The following is a 19241-nucleotide window of genomic DNA, read 5'->3' as shown; positions in this document are numbered from 1 at the left end:
AAGAAGAAGAAGAAGAAGAAGAAGAAGAAGAAGAAGAAGAAGAAGAAGAAGAAGAAGAAGAAGAAGAAGAAGAAGAAGAAGAAGAAGAAGAAGAAAAGAAAAAGTCAAAAGCACCCAACATGATTACAACGAGATTCAGCACTCTAGTCCCCTCCAAGCTCGCCATCGGCCTGGCCATCCTACCGCTAGCCATCCCCGTCACCTACCTCCTATACCTCGACCGCGTTGTGTCGGCCAGGCTCAGCGCCGTGACCGGCGTCCGCGATAAGACAAGGCACCCCGCATCGGATATACCACCGGGCATCCCGAAGCCGGTCAGCCTCCCCGAGGAGGTGCGGGCCGACGAGGACGGGTCCGAATGGGTTCTCGCCTGCGAGCGTGTCGTCTCGCAGCCCCTGGCCCTAGTCCCACCCCCATCTTCGTCCCCGTCCCTGTCCCCGTCCCCGTCCCCTTCCGCCGCCGCCGCCGCTGCTTTGCCGGACCTCGTCACCCGCTACGTCCGGGCGACCATGGCGGCCTTCAGCCGGACACCGCAGGCCTGGTTGCTCTGGGCCTCGATCGGCGGCCACGACGACGACGACGACGACGATGGGGGGGCGGAGGCGCGGAGGACGTTCGGAGGGCACTTCATCCGCGGCCTCGCCTTCCGCCCCGGCGACCGCGTCAACGGCTTCTGGACGGTCGCGTACCGCGGTGATGGCGGCAGCGGCATGCCGGGCCTCCACGAGCGCGTGGAGATGGCGCTGGATCCGCCCCGCGCGTACCACGGCGTCCCGGCCGTGGTGAGGGGCATCGTCGTGGCCGGGCTGGAGACGCGGGGCGAGGACGGGCGGGTCGTGTTCGTCAACGAGACGTGGATGTGGCGCAGGCAGGGCGAAGAGGCACCCCTGCTGCTGGAGCGCCCCCTCGGCAGGTGGCTTCACGCCGTCCTGGCCGGCTGGCTCGTCATGAAGGGCCTCGCGGCCGTTAGCGAGAAGGGACGGGTCAGCCTAATGTGAATACTCAATCCAGAGCAGAGATGGTATGCAAAGCCAAAATATCTTTGTTCGCAAGCTTGGTGCCGGTACCTAATAACTAAAACCAGGTCATTGGGATATGGCGGTCGTGTGTATAATAATATGTATTTACATTGATACGGATGTGCAGAGTTACGTCGTGTGCGCCCCTTACAAAATCGAAACCAGCTCAGTCTCAGTCCCTCTTCCTCCTCTTCAACGCAATCTCCAGCCCCAACGGCTTCCTCAGGAACCCTTCCCTGGTATCCATGTGCGCCTGCCTCAGGGACACGTCGTACCGCCGCGCCCACGTGGCCACGATGAGCTTCATCTCCATCTCGGCCACGTTTCTCCCCACGCACGCGCGCGGGCCGTGGCTGAAGGGGATGAAGGCGTTCTTCTGCCTCGGCGTCAGCCTCTCCCACCGCTCCGGCCGGAACTCGTCCGCGTCCGGGCCCCAGATCTCCTTGGAGTGGTGGATCGAGTACGTCGGCACGCTCAGCACCGTGCCGGGGGGGAAGTAGTGCCCGCCAAAGTGGACGCCCTGCCCGTCCGGGGGCACCTGCCGGGGCAGGCCGATGCCCGAGGTCGAGTGGAACCGGAGCGTCTCGTTGACGACGGCGGAGAGGTAGGGCAGGTCGCGAACCATGTCGAAGGTCGGCACGTCCATGTCGGCGGGGATGGCCGCGTCGAGCTCGGCCTGGAGCTTCTGCATCACCCCCGGCGTGCGGACCGCGTGGTAGAGGAGGGCGCACGACGAGTTGGACGTCGTGTCGCTGCCGGCGATGAGCTGCGTCAGCGCCTCGGCCGTGAGCTCCTGCCGCCCTAGTGGCTCGCCCTTCTCGTCGCGGCCCTCGATCAGTCGCTGCAGCAGGTCCTTGCGGTGCGACGGCGGCGGGTTCTCGAGCCGGGCCTTGACGCGAGCGATCGCGATGCCCGCCAGGTTCTCGACCGCCTGGAGGCCCCGGCTGAAGAAGGGGTCCGGGAAGTACTTGGCGTACGGCTTGAGGGCCGGCAGGATGCCGAGCGTCGCCGACACCTCGCCGCGGCGGTTCAGGATCTCGATGGCGGGCGCGTAGATGGGCGGGCTCTCGGGCGACGCGCGGACCTCGGCCATGTCGGCGCCCGAGGACAGCATCCCGAACGGGGCGCCGAACGCCAGGTCGCCGATGACGTCGAAGGCGAGGTAGTTGAACCAGTGGAGGCAGTCGAAATGGGCCGCGCCATCGGGGTTGGTCGACCGGGCGATCAGGTTGTCCAGCTGCCGGACAAAGAGCTCGAGGTTGCTGTGGATGTAGGGCTCGAACTGGGCGACCGACTTGACCGAGAAGGTGTGCGAGACGATCTTGCGCTTGCGCGTGTGCTCGGCGCGATCCCGAGTGTTGAACAAGCCCCTCTGGATGCTCACAAAGGCGTCATAAAAGTCCCTGAATATCCTGTCAGTCTCCCCTCTCATGTCCTCTCATGTCGTGTGTCATGTCATGCAGGGCAAGTCAGGCCCCCCCAAAGTTGATTGACCTACGATTTCAAGAAGCCGTTGCCATGGCCGTAGACGACCTGAATGGCCGCGTCGTCGCAGAGGCTGACGTGGTTTGGCTGGATACGCACGACCGGGCCCAGCTTCTTGTGCAGCTTGTCCACCGTCTCGTATCGATTGCCCCGCCGGCAGACCAACAGCAACCACCAATTCGTGAATTGGGCTGGAAACGGCGCCGGAATGTGCCTCAGGTGTCGGTAGGTCACAAGGTATGGGTAGACATAGTAAACCACCGCCGCAGCCAAGAGGGCCACCGGCGCCCAGGGTGACAGGATGAAGTTGACGATGGCCATGACTGACTGACTACCAGAATGCAGTCTGCTTGGGAGCTTGCGACAGGAGAAGGAGAAGAGGGGAATGCTTGTTGGCAGTCGGCAGTTCGCCAGTTTTTTATCCTACTCAGGGCTAGCCCGCTGCTTCTGGCTCGAATCACACCCTGGATGAGCCTCACCGCCCCCTGTCTCCGCGTGGCAGTTCACCATACCAAGGCCGAAACAGAGCCTCCAACCAGGCTAGGAAAGGCGGCGATGATCGACCCTGCTCCCGGTATCAGTTTCGGCTTCTCAATACGCGCTCTCGGAGACGCGGGAACTCTGAGATTCGCGGGGTCGGGGCCGTGCTCTGGCTCTTCTGCTGACGGACGCCACCCCCCAGAAAATGCGGGGATGCGGAGCCCGCTCTCCCCGGCAACAGGAGGCGGCATTGGGAAAGATTGTGGAGAGCGCTGGGGGCGACCGAGCCTGGCGTCCTATTTGCTGGATCGCCCCCGCGCTTCTTCGCGACTCCGAGTTCTCAACCGCCCTGAAGATGCCCAGGGCAATCAGTATCCTGATCGTGGGTATCCGAGGCATCTCATCCAGAAGCGTCCGAGGTAGAGCGATCTGTCCAAATCAAACCCGCTGTAAAGGGGGCATGCCGTCGATTTAGGGTTAGGCGTCCCGCTAGTGCAAACGGTTTCGCCCGACATCATCAGCCTTGTGCATACACAGTATGGAGCCCCAACTCGGCGCGGTAAGAATGTCGCATGCGCCGTAGAAGTATGGTCGCAGAACAGCCAGAATGCTACATGGACAACATTTCCGCCAGCTTCAGCTTTCACACCGTCAAGGCCGACCAATTCGAAGAGATTCTGAATAGATATTACAAAAAATAGGACTGGCGCGCAAGCAATACTCAAAATTGACCGGCCGCTGGGGACCACTTAACGGAGCATGTAAGAGAGATCAGGGAGACTGGCTAGGATCTGCTCGGCCATTCGCTCGTGAGCGATTTGCAAATCGGCATTGGGAGGTTGTCCTGCCTCCGGTGGCGGCGGACGTTGAGAGAGATCATGTGTCGTTGCTGATTCGAGAGACCTGGTTGCGGAGCCTTCCGACCCCAAGCTCCCACCCGGGTGCTCCACAAATTTAGAGTTGATGGTGGATGCTTGGCCCTGGGGAGCTGGCTTGGCAGGAGGTAACTCCGTAACCGATGGGGCTGCCGCGTCGGATGGTGTTGGGGCGGGTCCGCCTGTCTGCGAAAAGATGCCGCCAGCTGTTGTGGGCTGCGAGGTGACGGGAGAGGATACCATCTCGCCCCACTCGTCGTCATCGTCCTCGTCGGCGGTTTGTGAAGTGGTTGGGGCGGGGGCGGAAGCGGTCGCGTTTGGCGGCTCAGGAATCATGCCCGTGGTACTCGTCTGTGAACTGGGCGCGAGTGAGCCGGTGTTCCAACCGAATGTGGGTACGGCAGGCCCAACACTGCCCGAGGCACGATGTGTCGGGCGTTGTGGGGAATGTGTTGCAGACGCATCGGCCAATTCCAACGATAGCGTGGACGCCGGGGGGGGCTGGGATGATGCCGCTCTCGTGTGCGAGCTCTTCTTCTTGAAAACAGCGTCAAGAGCGACAGGCGCAGCGGAGGAATCCCAACCGAACATGTTCTTCTGGGTTTTAGACACTCCGCCGCCGAGCGCGACGCGACCGGCAATGGAATCCTCCTCCATCCACCGGCGCACAATCTTGATGGTCTCATCATGAACCGTTGAAGACGGCCAGGCGACCCGCCTGTAGCTTTCGTCGTCACCGGCATCGTGCCGGCGAGTCGAACCCAGCCGGGAAATTCGGTACCATGTCTTCCTCTGTGAAATCTCGGTGAAGCTGTCGTTGATGACAGTGTCCAAGACCTCGCGATCCCCCATGGCCTCGTGGGACAGTTCCGCGGTGGGGGCAAACAGCTTGGTCACCAATTCGAGATCAACGTGAAAGTCTAAAGGTCCAAACTTGGCAATCGGAGAGGGAGAGTCAGGAAGCGGGGGTAGCAATGCCGTGGATGCGTCATTCGCACCTGAATGCTCTCTTCGATGCTGGTTTGGCGCCGGCTGCTCCGGTTGCGATGGCGGTTCCATCGCACGCTCATCTGTATTCCCGTCTGCAACAGCGTCTGCATCCTCAAACTCCCCAAAGTCGGCGTCGTCTAGGGCATCTCGAGGGTCATCTTCGCCGCTGTCCTTCTTGCTGGATACCGATGGACTAATGCTGCGGGACCGGGTGATGGGGAGATGTTCTTCGCTGGCAGCCCTGGCGAGACCGTCAAACTTTACGACTAGCTCTTGAACTTTTCCAGAAAGCTTCCTTGTCCTGAACCTCGAACTCCGTTGCTCCTCGTCGACCGGTGTGATTGGCGAATCCTGCCGCTCTCCCTCATGGTCGGTATTTTCGTTGGACGGCGTCGAGGAACGGTCCCCCCGGGTTTGCGTATTCGATTCGATGCTCAAGCGCGCATCGTCGCCAGAGACTGAGGCTGGCGTTGTCTCATAGTCTTCGACACCCTCGCCCTCGGTCGGGTCGCGTGTCGCAGAGGTTGGCTCAGGAATCGTCGTCGTCTCAGCGGCCGTGAACTCCTCTGTCTTGGTCTCGAGCTTGTCCCACACTGCCTCTTCCCTGATCCCGAAAGGGTTTTCCTTTGGCGTATCAATGGGCGAATCGGCAGGAGAGGCTGATTCGACGACCAGGCGAGGGGTCGTAACAGCGTCATGGGAAGATCTATGTGATGAGAACCCGGACCCCCAAGGATCCGGTGACGGTTGTCGAAGTCGAGAGCCATTGGCTGGCTTGGGGGTTGCAATGCTGCCGGGCAGTGTGATCGGGCTACTCTTACCGAGCAGGTCGTCTCGTGGAGTGGCCGGCAAATTCGGACTGGAGCCTCCCCATGGCGCCGCCCATACCGAATGCGCTGCTGCATCAGACGGCGCTGTCCATTCCCCAAATCCTACATCGTCACCTCCCCATGGCGACTGTTCCACAATAGCAGGGACGCGGGGGGAGCTGGACGCGGATAGAAAGGCGCGCGGAGGGGGGACAATGTCGGATTTGGCGGGTGAGCCGGGTTTCAATTCCCTGTCCCCCTCTGCTGTTGCCCATGGTGAGCCCCATGGATCGTCCATCATGTGCCGCGGCGATTGTCATGGTGCGGGCAAAAGCTACCGTACTCGACTCGACATCACTCGGAGGGTGATAGATATCTGGTCGCGGGGAAAGCCGAGACGCCGATCGATGTTGCTTGTAGGAGCCGCGGCAAGACTTTGGCGTCAGAAAGGTTTGTTAATCGACTTGTAGGATGGTCGGGCAGATCGCGTTGGCTCAAACGGGCGGGTGTTCGGATGCGTCGGTCGGGGACTCTTCCCGGGGCAGACTGCCATCGAGTAATTTTGTTACGCTGTTACCCGCAAGCATCTGAAGTCGATATTAAGGTCCATACTGCGTGCTAGAGCGTGCCAAGTTACCACGTTAGTTCTCTGGACAGTGTACTCCATTCTCGCGACCGGGAACCCCATCGGCTTGGCAATTGCGACTGGGCGTGCTTGGGCCCCAACAACGGACCGCTGTGGCGCTGGAACAACTTCTCGTGGCTTGGTAGTTACTAGCCCACAACTAACTACTTGTAACTTAGCGTTCAGGTGGCTCCACCTGCTGATAAAGCACGCCGGTTCAGGCCCGATCAATGGAGGGGCTGATTAATTGTCGAAGCAGGAACGGAGAAAAAGCTGAACGCCATCGCCGCCGACGATGTTTGTAGCTGACATGGCATATCCACAACCGCCCTGAGGGACGAACCAGAGCGGTTGCATTAAATCCTCCTGGTCTGTTCGGATATTCCCTGTCCATCCAGCTTCACGCGATACTGTTACCCTCGGTCTCCATGTCGCTCTCCAAGATCAAGCACATTGTGCTGGTGAGCACATTTCTTCCCCACCCTCGCCCGCCAGTCGACCAGGAACTTGACTAACCGCCCTCACCGGCAGGTCCTCTCCGGCAAGGGAGGGGTTGGCAAATCCTCCGTAACGACACAGCTGGCGCTCTCGCTGTCCCTAGCGGGCCACTCCGTCGGTGTTCTCGACGTCGACCTTACCGGCCCCTCCATCCCGCGCATGTTCGGGATTGAAGATGCAAAAGTAACACAAGCCCCGGGCGGGTGGCTGCCCATCACCGTCCACGAGGCCGACCGATCTGCCGGTGTTGGTTCGCTTCGGGTCATGAGCCTCGGTTTCCTCCTGCCACGGCGGGGCGACGCGGTTGTTTGGCGGGGACCAAAGAAGACAGCAATGGTGCGGCAGTTTCTATCAGACGTTTTCTGGGACGAGCTGGACTACCTCCTAGTGGACACGCCGCCAGGGACCAGCGACGAGCACATCTCCTTGGCCGAGACGCTTCTGCAAAAGGCGCGTCCGGGGCAGCTTGCCGGCGCCGTGGTCGTGACGACACCGCAGGCTGTCGCGACGGCCGATGTTAGGAAGGAGCTGAACTTCTGTGCCAAGACTGGAATCCGCGTACTCGGCGTTATTGAAAACATGAGTGGGTTCGTCTGCCCAAACTGCAGCCAGTGCACCAACATCTTCATGAGCGGCGGAGGGGAGGTCATGGCGAACGACTTCAACGTCCGATTTCTGGGGCGGGTCCCCATCGATCCCCAGTTTCTGGTTCTGATCGAGACCGGAAAGAGTCCAAGATACCCCGCAGGGACCTCCATCAATGGGCAGGACATCTCGTCTCCTACGGATGCGCCCGCCGAGGGCGACGAAACACGAGACTCCGCACTCCTTGTTCATAAGTACAGGAGTTGCTCTCTTGCACCAATCTTTAGCACCATCACAGCTGATGTGGTCGCCAATGTGGCATAGTAGCAGCCAGAAGAGAAACAAGAGTCATCTTTTCACTCGACGACAATTACGCCTCCTGCACATGTTCCAGGTTTCGCCCATCTTGTGACTCGCTTGTTGGTGTTGTTGCCTTTACGCGCTATGCTCCTGAATCAAAGTAATCCGTGGAGAATGATTTGTTTCCTTGCTACCGGAACATATTACTAGAAATGAATGATCAATATCGCTGTGGTGGACCCGGGGGGGATTGACGTTGGGTATGAGGAGGGAAAGAAAATGGTCTACTTTTAGCCCTTATGCGGTCTAGACGTCAGGTACATACATAGCATAGAGAGAAGGTGTGCCTTCTCCAGAAACATCCTATCCAAGAACACCGCCACCCATCCGGCCCAGTTATAACCGTATTTGCCGAACGCAGTGGGAGCTCCGGGAGCATTGAAAGCAGTCTACAGTGGGTGGCTATACGAAGGAAAAGAGTGCCTTGTTAAACTATCTACAAAGGAGACAAAAACGACTAATATTTATAGACAAAGGAACTGGCTAATGCGTTGGCGACGACGCCTTATACGCTGTGGCACGTATATGGCTAATACTCTTAGAAGCTCTACAGCTTCTGACACACCCCCTAGTTGAACGCGGTAGTCGTTTAACTACGCTTTGTGGTGATGCTATTCCTAGTGTTATATCCTTTGTCGCTCTTACCTTGATAGCTCTTTTAGGGGGCCTGCCTTCTGTATTCGGAAGTCTAAAAGAGTCGAGTATAGTGGAGCGATTCCTTTGAAGCTATAGTTTAAATATAGCCTCTATAATAGTAGTAGCGATAGGATTAATAGTTTTAATCGTAATAATAATAGGATAACGCTTTCTATACTTATATCTATAGATAACTTATTATCTATACTTATTATAAATAATATAGCTCCTTCGAGCTTAACTATAGCTATTGCTAGGCTAGCTCCTGCTCCTATTATGCCTAGGAAGCGTAAGTATACCAAAGGGTCTACCCTATAAGTACTTATTCTATCGCTAATTTTGTGGTATTCTAGCGATTTTACGAATCTAGCGTTTTTAAGCGAATTCGTGTGGTTTGGTTTCTTTTAATTAATTTGACGGCGATTCTATTACAATTTCCAAGCGCTCTACTAGTCATATTAAGGTCATTTAAGCTAACTAAATATAGTAATATTAAAGCTAGTAAGCTTTATAAGGTACCCTATAGAATATATATATAGTCGGCTCTAATAGGATATTCCTTTAGCGAATATCGTAATTATTCCGGTACTAGCTCCTATTATTACTACTATACCTATAGTTACGATAAGTGTAAGGATATATATATTGATTACCTATATATCTAATAACTCTTGTAATACTTATACTAATTAGAATAGTCCTACTTCTTATATTAGATTGGCAAAGGATTTAACAAAGGCTCTATTAGATAGTGCTAAGGCTTCTATAAGTCCCTAGATCCTACCCTCTACCCCTAACATATAGGCGAGATAGAAGTGTTAACAGTTATATATAGGATCTTAAGAAATTGTATATAGTTCTTCGGAATAACCTTAAACGCGTTAGTGTTTCCTCCGAGCAAGTTAAGGACGATATAGAGAAGTATAAGGTTAATAAGGCTAAACTTACATGCTTTACGAAGATTGCCTGCTCTATCTACGATATCTTCTACTAGCTAGGTAAGATCAAGGAAGGTCGTAAGGCTCGTGTTAGCATTTCTAATGACGTATCAGGCGCTATACCATCTCCTAATAAGGATAAAGGTAAAGGCAAAGCTATTAATCCTAGCGACGGCTAATAGTAGAAGATTATATAGATAGATTTAAGAGTACTAGGCGGAGTATTAGATAGCATCTTAGGTACTTATATACGTGCCCTAGTTTGTTTTCTCGAATTTAACTTATTTGCTACCCCCTAGTTATATAAGCCTATAACTAATATCTTAGAGGTTAAGGAGTACTCTCTAGCGCTCGAAGGCTTGTCGGCTAAGTTATTTTATAAGCCTATCTACTAGCATCTAACTAGTTAGTAGATATATAGCTTTAAACGTTTCTTTTGCCGCTTCCTAGTATAATTATATATTATAGATATCTATATACCGTAGGTAAGTATTAATGTATTCGTTCTTGGCTATTACTAGTCTAATCGTTTGCTAATTATCATAGTAAATATTCTAGGGTTCTCCGAGCTTAAGATCGATGTCTATAAATAGCCTTTTAAGCGCTATAACCTCTCTTACTATAAGGGAGAGCGTTAGAAGTTCCGCTTTAGTGTTTAACGTTATAATAGTATCTTAGCGCGACGCCTTCTACGTAATAGGACCTCTAAATAGGAAGAAAATATATCCCTATAACAAATATTATATATCTAGATTATCTATATACGAAGTGTCCCTAGCGATTATAAGCGTTAGACTATCTAGCGCTTGCTCGCCCCTATACTAGATTAATAGGTAAGAGCTCCTAAATAGATATCTTACTACTTGCTATACCTCTAACAAGTAGTCTAGTCCTAGGTTAGTTAGGTATTAGGATAATATTAAACAGGCGTATATAACATCTAGACGTAATATAACTATATAGTATAGGATTGATCCGACAAGCTCCTAATACTCTTTGATCTATATACTAGTAGTACTCCCTTTAAACTTCTTTAGTTCTTTATAGCTTAAGGGAGTTAGTTTATACACGCTAGGCGTATCTAGTCCATATCTTCTTACTACCTTTCTAAAATATTAGTTATAGACTAACTATATCTTATATGTAGTTCGGTCTCGAATTACTCTAATCCTAAGGAACTAACTAATATTACCCTACTTATAGACGTTATAACAAGCTTTGATTCCTTCTATTATATGCTCGGCCGTTACGGTATTACTTTTATAGAAGAAGATCAAGAAGTTATCGATATAGAAGATCAGGATGACATGCTTATCGTAGCTTAAGAAGAGGTACTTTTCTTTTCCTGATAGCTTTATCCCGAGTTCCAAAAGCGTTTTGTAAAACTCCTTATACTATAAGAGTAGCAAGTCTCTTAAGCTATATAAAGCTCTTTATAACTCTATATATTTTCCTAGCTACTTAAATCCTTCTAGTAGTTTATAGGTAATAGGATTATCTTCTAGTCATTTAGCATTAAGGAACACTTACACTACATTAAATTATTTAACTTCTAAGTCGAAATATACTACAATTACTATTATTATACAGAACAACTATACCACTAGAGTAACTATATATATACTTTTTACTAAGCTAATATCTTATAGATCTCCTTATATATAGATCCTTACCTTATACTTTTCTAAGAAATTGTAATATACTAGCCTTATAGCAACTATAGATAAGCGTACAATGTTTTATTCAACTACCTTAAGGGAAGAAAGAGGGGAAAGTAAGTATAGGTACCGGAAGGGGTTCCATTTCCTAATATAGGGGGTATATACGTACTCCGGTTAGGGTTCGGTTAGGCTTCGGGTTAGAGCCTAACCAGGTCCTAAGCACGTACCCTATAAACGCCCTATAAACGTATATAGGTCCGGTCCAAAACCGGGTATAGCCTGTTATCGATTAGCCTAGGTAGAGCCTGGGCCCGTGACATACCCCCCCTCTTTTTCTAGTCAGGTGCCTAGGTAGGTCTACCTAGTGTCACTATAGTAACGGGTCCTATATATACTAGCGGTCTATACGTACGGCCTAGCTTTATTTAGGTCTCGTGTAGGTCCTAGTCTTTATTTTAACATTATATAGGTCTTAGCCTTTATTCGAGTTCGAAGTAGGGCCTGGTCATTATTTAGGCCCTATATATGCTCCCTAGCCCTACTCTCTAAATACGTATAAATTCCTTCTCTCCCTCTCTCCGACTCCTACTTCCTCTCTTTTCATAACCTACGAACTCCCCCCCTACCTATACCTACCTATATAACGTCCTACTACCTATACCTATACTATATCCCTAAGATTTTTTTTTTTTCATTTAGAATGTCTGCTATAGTTGGCTTGCTTAGTGGTAGTAGTAGTAGCTACCGTCTTAGTAATAATAAGAATAAAGATTATAGTATAAGTTTTCCTTCTGTTTTCCTAACTATAGTTGTCCTATATAAGTCCCGGCCCCTACTAACCGCCTAAATTTTAGTGTAAGAATTAGAAGATTTCCCTTAGTAGGTTTGCTATTAAGGGTAACTCCTCTAATAAGGAGTTCGAGCTTCTACCTAAGAAGATATAGTATTATCTTAATTATATTTACTATATTCTAAGCGGTAATAATATTATATATATCCCTAGTTATAGTATATCTTATATAATATACCATTCTACCTATAATCCTTATATTTAGGACCTATAATTATAGGCAAATAATCTATATTTATATATAGGTATCCGTAAAATTATATACTATTATAATAAGGATATAGCCCTAGAGACCCCCCCCTAGCTAAAGACCGCTAAGCGTAGTATATATAAGGTAGTCTTTATACCTACATTTACTACCTTAGTACATTCCTTCACTATAATTATAGAGGCTATATAGGCTAACTATTCCCCTACCCGGCTCGCCTTCTCCCCCGCCTAGGCCGCCTCCCCCTACTGCTGTAGCAATGACCGGGCCCTAGTCGCCCTCCCCTATACTCCCTCCTACTATAGTAACGCTCTCTCTACCACCTCTAACCCTGCCCCTACCTCATAAGCTACTAGGTAACTTATATATCGCGTTATCGTATAAAATGATACTATACTACACTAGATATAGTATATAAATGAGAATATATTAACTTTAGTCAATACTAACGCCGCCCTTATTGCCTATATTTTAGGCATGCCTTCGCCCGCCTCCTAGGCCTGCTATACTGCCGCTACGCGCCCCGTACCCGTTCTTATCGACTTCGGCCGGGCTCGTGCCTGACGTTCTAGCTCCCTGGCTAAGCACGTACTATACCTGGTCCGTAACTATAAGGAGCCTACCCCCGTAGCTCCTAAAGATATAATAGAGGAGGAGGAGGAGGTAGAGTACTTAGAGGAGGAGGAGGAGTAAGTATATAGTATATTATTATTATATATATTTGTTTTATAATTAGTTAGGTCGGTATATCTATAACACGGCCGCCACCCGTCTGCCCTAGGTTCGCCTATATATATAGAAATTTTAGACCGTTTGCTTATATGTTCCCTTACGTTTCCTCTTTATAACCGGCCTATCATTTAGATATATATCCCCCTATTCCTATTTAAAGGCGTCAAGCGCTTTGGTATTCTCTAAGTTTTCTAGTAATTCCTAAGTTAGGGTATTATATCCTTTCTATTTTACTAGTATATTATGACGATTTCCTCTCCCCCTTGTATTCCTAGTTATAAGGATCGCCTCTACCTTATATTCTTCTTATAGTAATCTATCCTATGAAAGTTCTAATACTAGGCTAGGGTAGGTATCTAATATATATTATAATAGGAGTAGGTTAGATATAGTACGCTTAACTAGATTAATATAGAAGGTAGGGTATAGGCCCTAGGGAACATCTAAAGTAATAATTAGCGGTATCGGTACTACTATTACCCTATATTTAGTATTAACCTAGTTAAGTTTCTAACTTAGGTAGTTAGTTTTAATATTATATAGGGATAGCTATACTTTATCCCCTACCTTAAACCTTTTAACTAGATATCGAGATCGATTAGCGTTTTCTTACTAGCGCTATTATACGTATATAATAGTAGCCTAGGTCTATTCTATACCTTCCTTTAGGTAATATAGGAAGTTAATAGCCCTCCCCTATAGGGTTAAAGCAGGAGTGTCTAGGAGGTTAGCGAACTAGATAGGACTTATATTATAGCTATAGAGGAGGTAACTTACACTTATTCTAGTTACCGTTAAGTTATAGTTATTAATTATAAGCTAGTATACCAGAAGATATTTAGGCTAGTTATACTAGGTAAAGGAAACAATAGTCTATAGGATAGTCTATACCTCCTAGTTTATACGTTCCGTGCCTCTGTCTATTTAGGGGTAATAGGCTATTAATAGTGACTATTTAATCCTAATAATCTTATAGAGAGAAGTCTAGAATTAGCTAAGCTAATCTAAGCCGCGGTTAGTAATAATCTATATTAGAAACCTATAAAACCGCTATTATATATCCTAGAACCAAAGTATATATACTTCGGCCCCTATTAAAGATATAGCCTCGAGCTAGACGTATTTCGACAATTGATCGGTAATCATTATAAGGTAATAGGGTAAGTTCTTCTCTTATACTAGGAGGTTAACTATAAAGTCGATAGAAATCTATTTCTAGAAGCAGTTAGTAATAGGTAGGGGTTAGAGGAGTCCTTATCGTAGTTACTATAATACCTTAGCCCTTCGGCATATATAATAGTTCCTCGTGAACCGCTTTGTATCGGAGGATATAAGATCCTAATAATAGTCTCGTTAGAGCATCTTAAATAACCTATTCCTCCCTAGGTAACCTGATATAGGGGAGTTATAAACTCGTTAGAGGATAGTAATAGTAAGGGGTTCCTATATAAGGAGCTAAAGTCTCCTCTGAAACTAAAGAGTACCTTATACACTTAGAGAACAATCTATAATCTAGGTTTATACTATATTTACCTCTTTAGGAAACTTCTAGGCCCTATCTCGGACAGCCTAGAGTCGATATATATAGTATTTATCTTTAAGAACTCCCTCGTCCTAGAGGGACGTAAGTAAGCTATCTATAAAAATGTTACTCCCCTTAGATAGGTAAGATATTTCTAGTGACTCTAAGGTAGTAGAGGTATCTAATTAGATAGTAAGGAGAAGTTATATAATATATTATATATCTTTAGGGAAGTCCTATTTGTGATAGAACAAGGCATTAGGATAAGATATCTATAATCTAGGATAGTATTAAAGCTTAAAGTTAAAGTAAGAGAGTATCTTAGCCTATTAAGCTTATTATTCGTTAATTAGATAAGGCTAGGTAAAATATTCGAGGTTCTTATAGTTAGTTAAGATTTAGAAAGGGGCTATAATACTATAAAGTTCTACTAATCAAGCCTTTAAGTAGGAGATAATTATAAGTAATTCCTTATTATAGATTATATAATTCCTTTTAGCTAGGGTTAACTTTATAGAATAATAGGCCATAGGATATAGAATATTATCTTCTCCCTATTAAGAAAGGCATCTACTAAGGGCCGTCCTAGAATAGTCTACCTTAAGAACTATCTCCCTCTTAAGGTCCTATTATACTAAGATTAGCTCTAAGATAAAGGCCGTCTTAAGGGCTTTAAAGGCCTCTTACTCCTCCTTTCCCTACCAAAACGGGGTATTCTTATAGGTTAACTATATTAGGGGTATAGTTATCTCGGAGAAGTTAGGGATAAAGTTATAGTAGAAGTTAGCAAACCTTAAGAAACTCTATACTCCTCGAACTTTCCATAGCGCCTCCTAATCGCGGATAGTAACGAGCTTCTTAGGGTTAGGATAGACTTAGGCATTAGCCTTAATAATATAGCCAAGGTATTTAACTTCTTTTATAGTAAACGTATACTTCTTAAGGTTAAAAGCTAACCTTACTACTTATAGTCTCTAAAGAACTTCCCTAACTTATTTTATATAGTCCTTTCTACTACCTACTATATATACTAAGATATTATTAAGGTATATTATTATAAAGTCTCTAAGTATTAGGCTAAGGGCATTATTAATATATCACTAGAAAGTTATAGGTATACCTACTAATCTAAAGGAGTAGATTAGCTACTTAAAATATCTAAACTAGGTTTAAAATACTATTAAATGTTTATCTCCCTCTATAATCCGGATATAGTAGAAGGCCGCCCTAACATTAAGCTTCGTAAACTACCAAGCCCTAGCTAAAGAGCGGAGAGTCTCCTTAATCAATAGAAGTAGATATCGATCCTGCTTTATAATCTTATTTAGGGCCTGGTAGTCTATATAGAATCTCTATCCCCTGTCTACTTTCTTTATTAAAAGGATAGGAGTAGCGGCCGAAGAGGAACTTACTCGAATCTATCCCTTATCTAATAGATTAATAACCTATTTCCAGACGTCTAATAGATAATCTTATAATATATTATGAAGGGGTCCCTAGGGGAGTTCGGGAATCTTCCTATTAGGACCCTCTTTTAACTTAATATAATGGTTAGTAGCGCTATAGTATAGGGGTAATCTACTAGCCTTCTCCTTATCAAAGAGGTTAGCGAAGTCACAAAGCTCCTCTAGTAGGGTTACCTCTAGTTCTAAGCAGTTATTCCCCTTTTCTATTATACCCTTATCAAGTTTATACCTCGATTCTAAGATAATTATTATTTTATAAATACTTATAACTAGGAAGATATTAGAGGTCTTCCTTTTCTATACTCTCTAGACTAGGCCTACGAAAACTATACCTATAATTTAGGAGATTCCTATCTTTTTAGTCTATAAGGAGACTTCCTAGATAAATAGTCCTAGCTATACCCTAATCTTAAAGATACTAGTACTTATATCTAGTTTAACCTCCTAATATTCTATCTATAGAAGGCCTAATATAATATCCTATATTAGTCTAGGAACTATATAGAATATAGCCTAACTCTTCTATCTATCGATATCTATTATAATATAGATTATCTAAATAATCTTCTAATTAGGATATACCCTTATTATAGTATTAAAAGTATAAGGGGTTAGTAAACTGATTTACTCGAGTCTAAGCTTCTAGTATATCCTTTTATTAATAATATTATAGCTAGAATATTTACTATCTACTTAGGCATTTATAAAGCTAGTAGAGTTAAGGAAGACTAGAATAAGAAAAGGGGGTCTATCTATTCTCCTACTAATCTTTATAAACTTACTTTCCTAGTAGGTATAGTCTTCTAGCCCCCTCGCGAGACTTTGCTTAGGGGCTATTCTTTTCCTTACTCCCTATCTTTCTCATTAGACTAGTCGCTTTCCTCTCTTTCTTCCTTAGCCTCTAGAGTATAAATGTCGGCCCTTAGCTAGTTCTACTATATTAGTCTTCTAATAAGGGCGTATTTATACTTAGTAATAAAGTAACCCTTCTATCTATATTAAATATACGCTCTAGCTACCTATTATACTACTTATACCTCCTAGCTAACCTATTTCGCCCTTAGGGCATCTCCTTTATATCCCCTTAATTAGTCCTTACTAGGACCCTTCTTCTATAGGTTAATCTATACTAAGTTAATACCTGTTATTAGTATATCCCTATCTATATCCTTCTCTCTCTATAGCTCGAATATTATCTATTGTCTCTATATCTACTAGTATCTCTTGCCTAGGTAGAGGGCCTTAAGGTCTATTATAATTTTATAGTATCTCTCTATTACTACTATATAATTATCTTAGGGAATTCCTTATCTAATAGTCATATACTTAAGTCTTAGGGAGAGATATTACTATAGTTTAATTAGGTATATCTTATCATTCTAAAGAAGACTACCTACCTTCAAGAGTTTTACCTTAAACTAAATAATAAAGGTAGAGAATAGCTTATTATCTCTCTATTATAAGAACTCAAGCTCTAATAGGGCGATTATCTTCTTATAGGGGTTAGAAAAGACGCTCTTAAGGTATTAGAGGAACTAGGCTAGGTTATACCTAGTCTTTAGGCCTATAGATTTATAATAGGCTATAACCTAAGTCTAAACCTATTATATTAGGTTTCCCTAGATAAAAACCTACTAGTTATAGTTAGAACTAATAAAGTCTCTATCTACTATAAGGATATATTCTATTATACTCTTCTAGGCTATAAAAAGTTCCTTCTTACTATCGAAAGGTTCCCTAGTTAGGAGGCGCTTCCTTTAAGGCCGCTATCTCTCTAGAGACATCCCGACTAAGTCAGGGGTTAGTATAGGCTAAGTCTAGGACGCCTAGAGGGAGTCGATTATAGCGTTCTACTATACTACTACCGCTTAGAGGGAGCAGACAAGTTCCTATAACTCCGCTAAGCTCGAGGGTATATATATCTTAGGTTCTACTATAACTAAGTTACTAGTTATTTACTTAGGAGGGTTATTATTAATAGAAGGTAGTTAAAATATAATATACTAGCCTTATAGTAACTATAGATAAGTATATAATGTTTTATTTAATTACCTTAAGGGAAGAAAGAGGGGAAAGTAAGTATAGGTGCCGGAAGGGGTTCTGTTTCCTAATATAGGGGGTGTATATATGCTCCGGTTAGGGTTTGGTTAGGCTTCGGGTTAGAGCCTAACCGGGTCCTAAGCGTGTGCCCTACGAACGCCCTATGAATGTATATAGGTCTGGTCCGAAACCGGGTATAGCCTATTATCGATTAGCCTAGGTAGAGCCTGGGCCTGTGATAGAAATCGTCCTTATTAAACTTATATATAAATACCTATTTTAACGATATAGGTCGCGCTTTTGCCTACTTATATAGGATAATCTTTTATATTCCCTTACTCTCTAAGTTATATATCTCCTTATAGGCTATATCTTTAAACTATTATCCTAATAGGTAATTATATAGGTCTTATTAGTTATTAGGAACGTAAATAAGATCGTTAATATATTATTATTATTATTATTATTAGTCCTATACTATTATATTAATAAGTATACTAGAGCCTCTCTAGTTATATATAAAGGAAACTATGCCTAATAGGCCGGATAAAAACCTCTATCCCTCCTTTAACGCCCGATCTAGGATACTAATATACTACAAAGAAAAGGAGAAGTGGCTAGAACAGCCCTAAAGAGGCCTTCCCTCCCGGTCTAGCCTCCTTATAAGGTAGTATTCCAGGAGCCTCCCTAGGTCTATCAGCTACTATAGAACCCTCCTTGCTAAACGATAGTTATAGGCCCCTATACCCTATAAAACGAGGTCTAGGTCCCTTTACAACCGTATTTCCTAGGGTTCCCACGTTCGGCTTCTTAGTAGGTTTAGGCACTATATAACTAGGTGCTCTACAGTCTCCCTCCCCTAGCTATAGGTATAGTAGGGGGTACTAACCCCTAGGACTTAAACCCTAAAAAGGAAGTCATAGAGGCCAATAGCCCCTATACGGGCCTATATTAGTAAGGAGCTCTAGGCCTTCGTTAGGCCCTAGTGCCTTTATAAGCCCTCCCCTATAAAAACCAGGCACGGGGGGTCCTTGTTAGATACATACCATATCCTCCTACCGGCTTGGTCGGCCCTCTAACGGTTGCTCTGGCTGGCTACCACGGCTAGTTCCGTAGCCTGTAGCCTTCTTCGTAGGGTCTATAGGGGGGGTTAACCCCCTCTATAGCCCTCCTAAACCTACTACTAGACTGTCGACCTTACTACCTCTAGGGCTATAGGCTTTAGCTCCTAGCCCCTTACCCTAGCCCTTCCCTTCCGGAACCTCTAGCTAAGCCTATTATAGGCTTATTAGATAATAGCCCTTATAGGGACCTAGGAGGCCCCTAGACCTGCCCCGGTCTATAAGAGCGGCTAGTTAAGTTTGGCTTCGAAGTTAGCTAGCCTCTTGTTAAGATAGAGGTCGAGGGGTAGTACCTAGGCTTCTATCTTGAGGCACCAGATAGGGGTAGCCTTATAGGCCCT

The 19241-nt window shown here is 46.2% G+C and overlaps 4 protein-coding genes across 4 annotated transcripts; 2 read left to right on the top strand and 2 right to left on the bottom strand.

Moving 5' to 3' along the window:
- Positions 1-579: 579 nt before the first annotated feature.
- On the top strand, positions 580-1126 carry P884DRAFT_109079 (uncharacterized protein). The gene is made up of 2 exons (XM_069437068.1): positions 580-1021; positions 1085-1126. The coding sequence occupies exon 1, from the start codon at positions 711-713 to the stop codon at positions 996-998; it is 288 nt and encodes a 95-aa protein (XP_069293159.1). The 5' UTR covers positions 580-710; the 3' UTR covers positions 999-1021; positions 1085-1126.
- Positions 1127-1191: 65 nt separating this feature from the next.
- Positions 1192-2825, bottom strand: P884DRAFT_213355 (cytochrome P450; the record flags this gene model as incomplete). The annotated part of the gene is made up of 2 exons (XM_069439207.1): positions 1192-2422; positions 2518-2825. 2 exons carry the CDS (start codon positions 2823-2825, stop codon positions 1192-1194), a joined length of 1539 nt encoding a protein of 512 aa, XP_069293158.1.
- Positions 2826-3558: 733 nt separating this feature from the next.
- Positions 3559-6282, bottom strand: P884DRAFT_109074 (uncharacterized protein). Its single transcript, XM_069437067.1, has one exon. It carries the CDS (start codon positions 5957-5959, stop codon positions 3734-3736), a length of 2226 nt encoding a protein of 741 aa, XP_069293157.1. The 5' UTR covers positions 5960-6282; the 3' UTR covers positions 3559-3733.
- Positions 6283-6550: 268 nt separating this feature from the next.
- On the top strand, positions 6551-8114 carry P884DRAFT_288365 (P-loop containing nucleoside triphosphate hydrolase protein). The gene is made up of 2 exons (XM_069443943.1): positions 6551-6744; positions 6815-8114. The coding sequence occupies exons 1-2, from the start codon at positions 6712-6714 to the stop codon at positions 7688-7690; spliced, it is 909 nt and encodes a 302-aa protein (XP_069293156.1). The 5' UTR covers positions 6551-6711; the 3' UTR covers positions 7691-8114.
- The last annotated feature ends 11127 nt before the right edge of the window (positions 8115-19241 follow it).

Source organism: Thermothelomyces heterothallicus (genome assembly GCF_042370625.1).
Source record: "Thermothelomyces heterothallicus CBS 202.75 unplaced genomic scaffold P884_scaffold_50, whole genome shotgun sequence".
NCBI classification, from domain to species: domain Eukaryota; kingdom Fungi; phylum Ascomycota; class Sordariomycetes; order Sordariales; family Chaetomiaceae; genus Thermothelomyces; species Thermothelomyces heterothallicus.
This window is presented reverse-complemented; position numbering and strand designations above follow the sequence as displayed.

Bases quoted from the DNA above. Each gene is read 5' to 3' on its own strand.
- P884DRAFT_288365 (XM_069443943.1), top strand. From the start codon at position 6,712: ATGTCGCTCTCCAAGATCAAGCACATTGTGCTG. The intron at 6,745-6,814 runs GTGAGCACATTT...CCTCACCGGCAG, and splicing joins AGATCAAGCACATTGTGCTG to GTCCTCTCCGGCAAGGGAGG.
- P884DRAFT_109079 (XM_069437068.1), top strand. From the start codon at position 711: ATGCCGGGCCTCCACGAGCGCGTGGAGATGGCGCTGGATCCGCCCCGC.
- P884DRAFT_109074 (XM_069437067.1), bottom strand. From the start codon at position 5,959: ATGATGGACGATCCATGGGGCTCACCATGGGCAACAGCAGAGGGGGAC.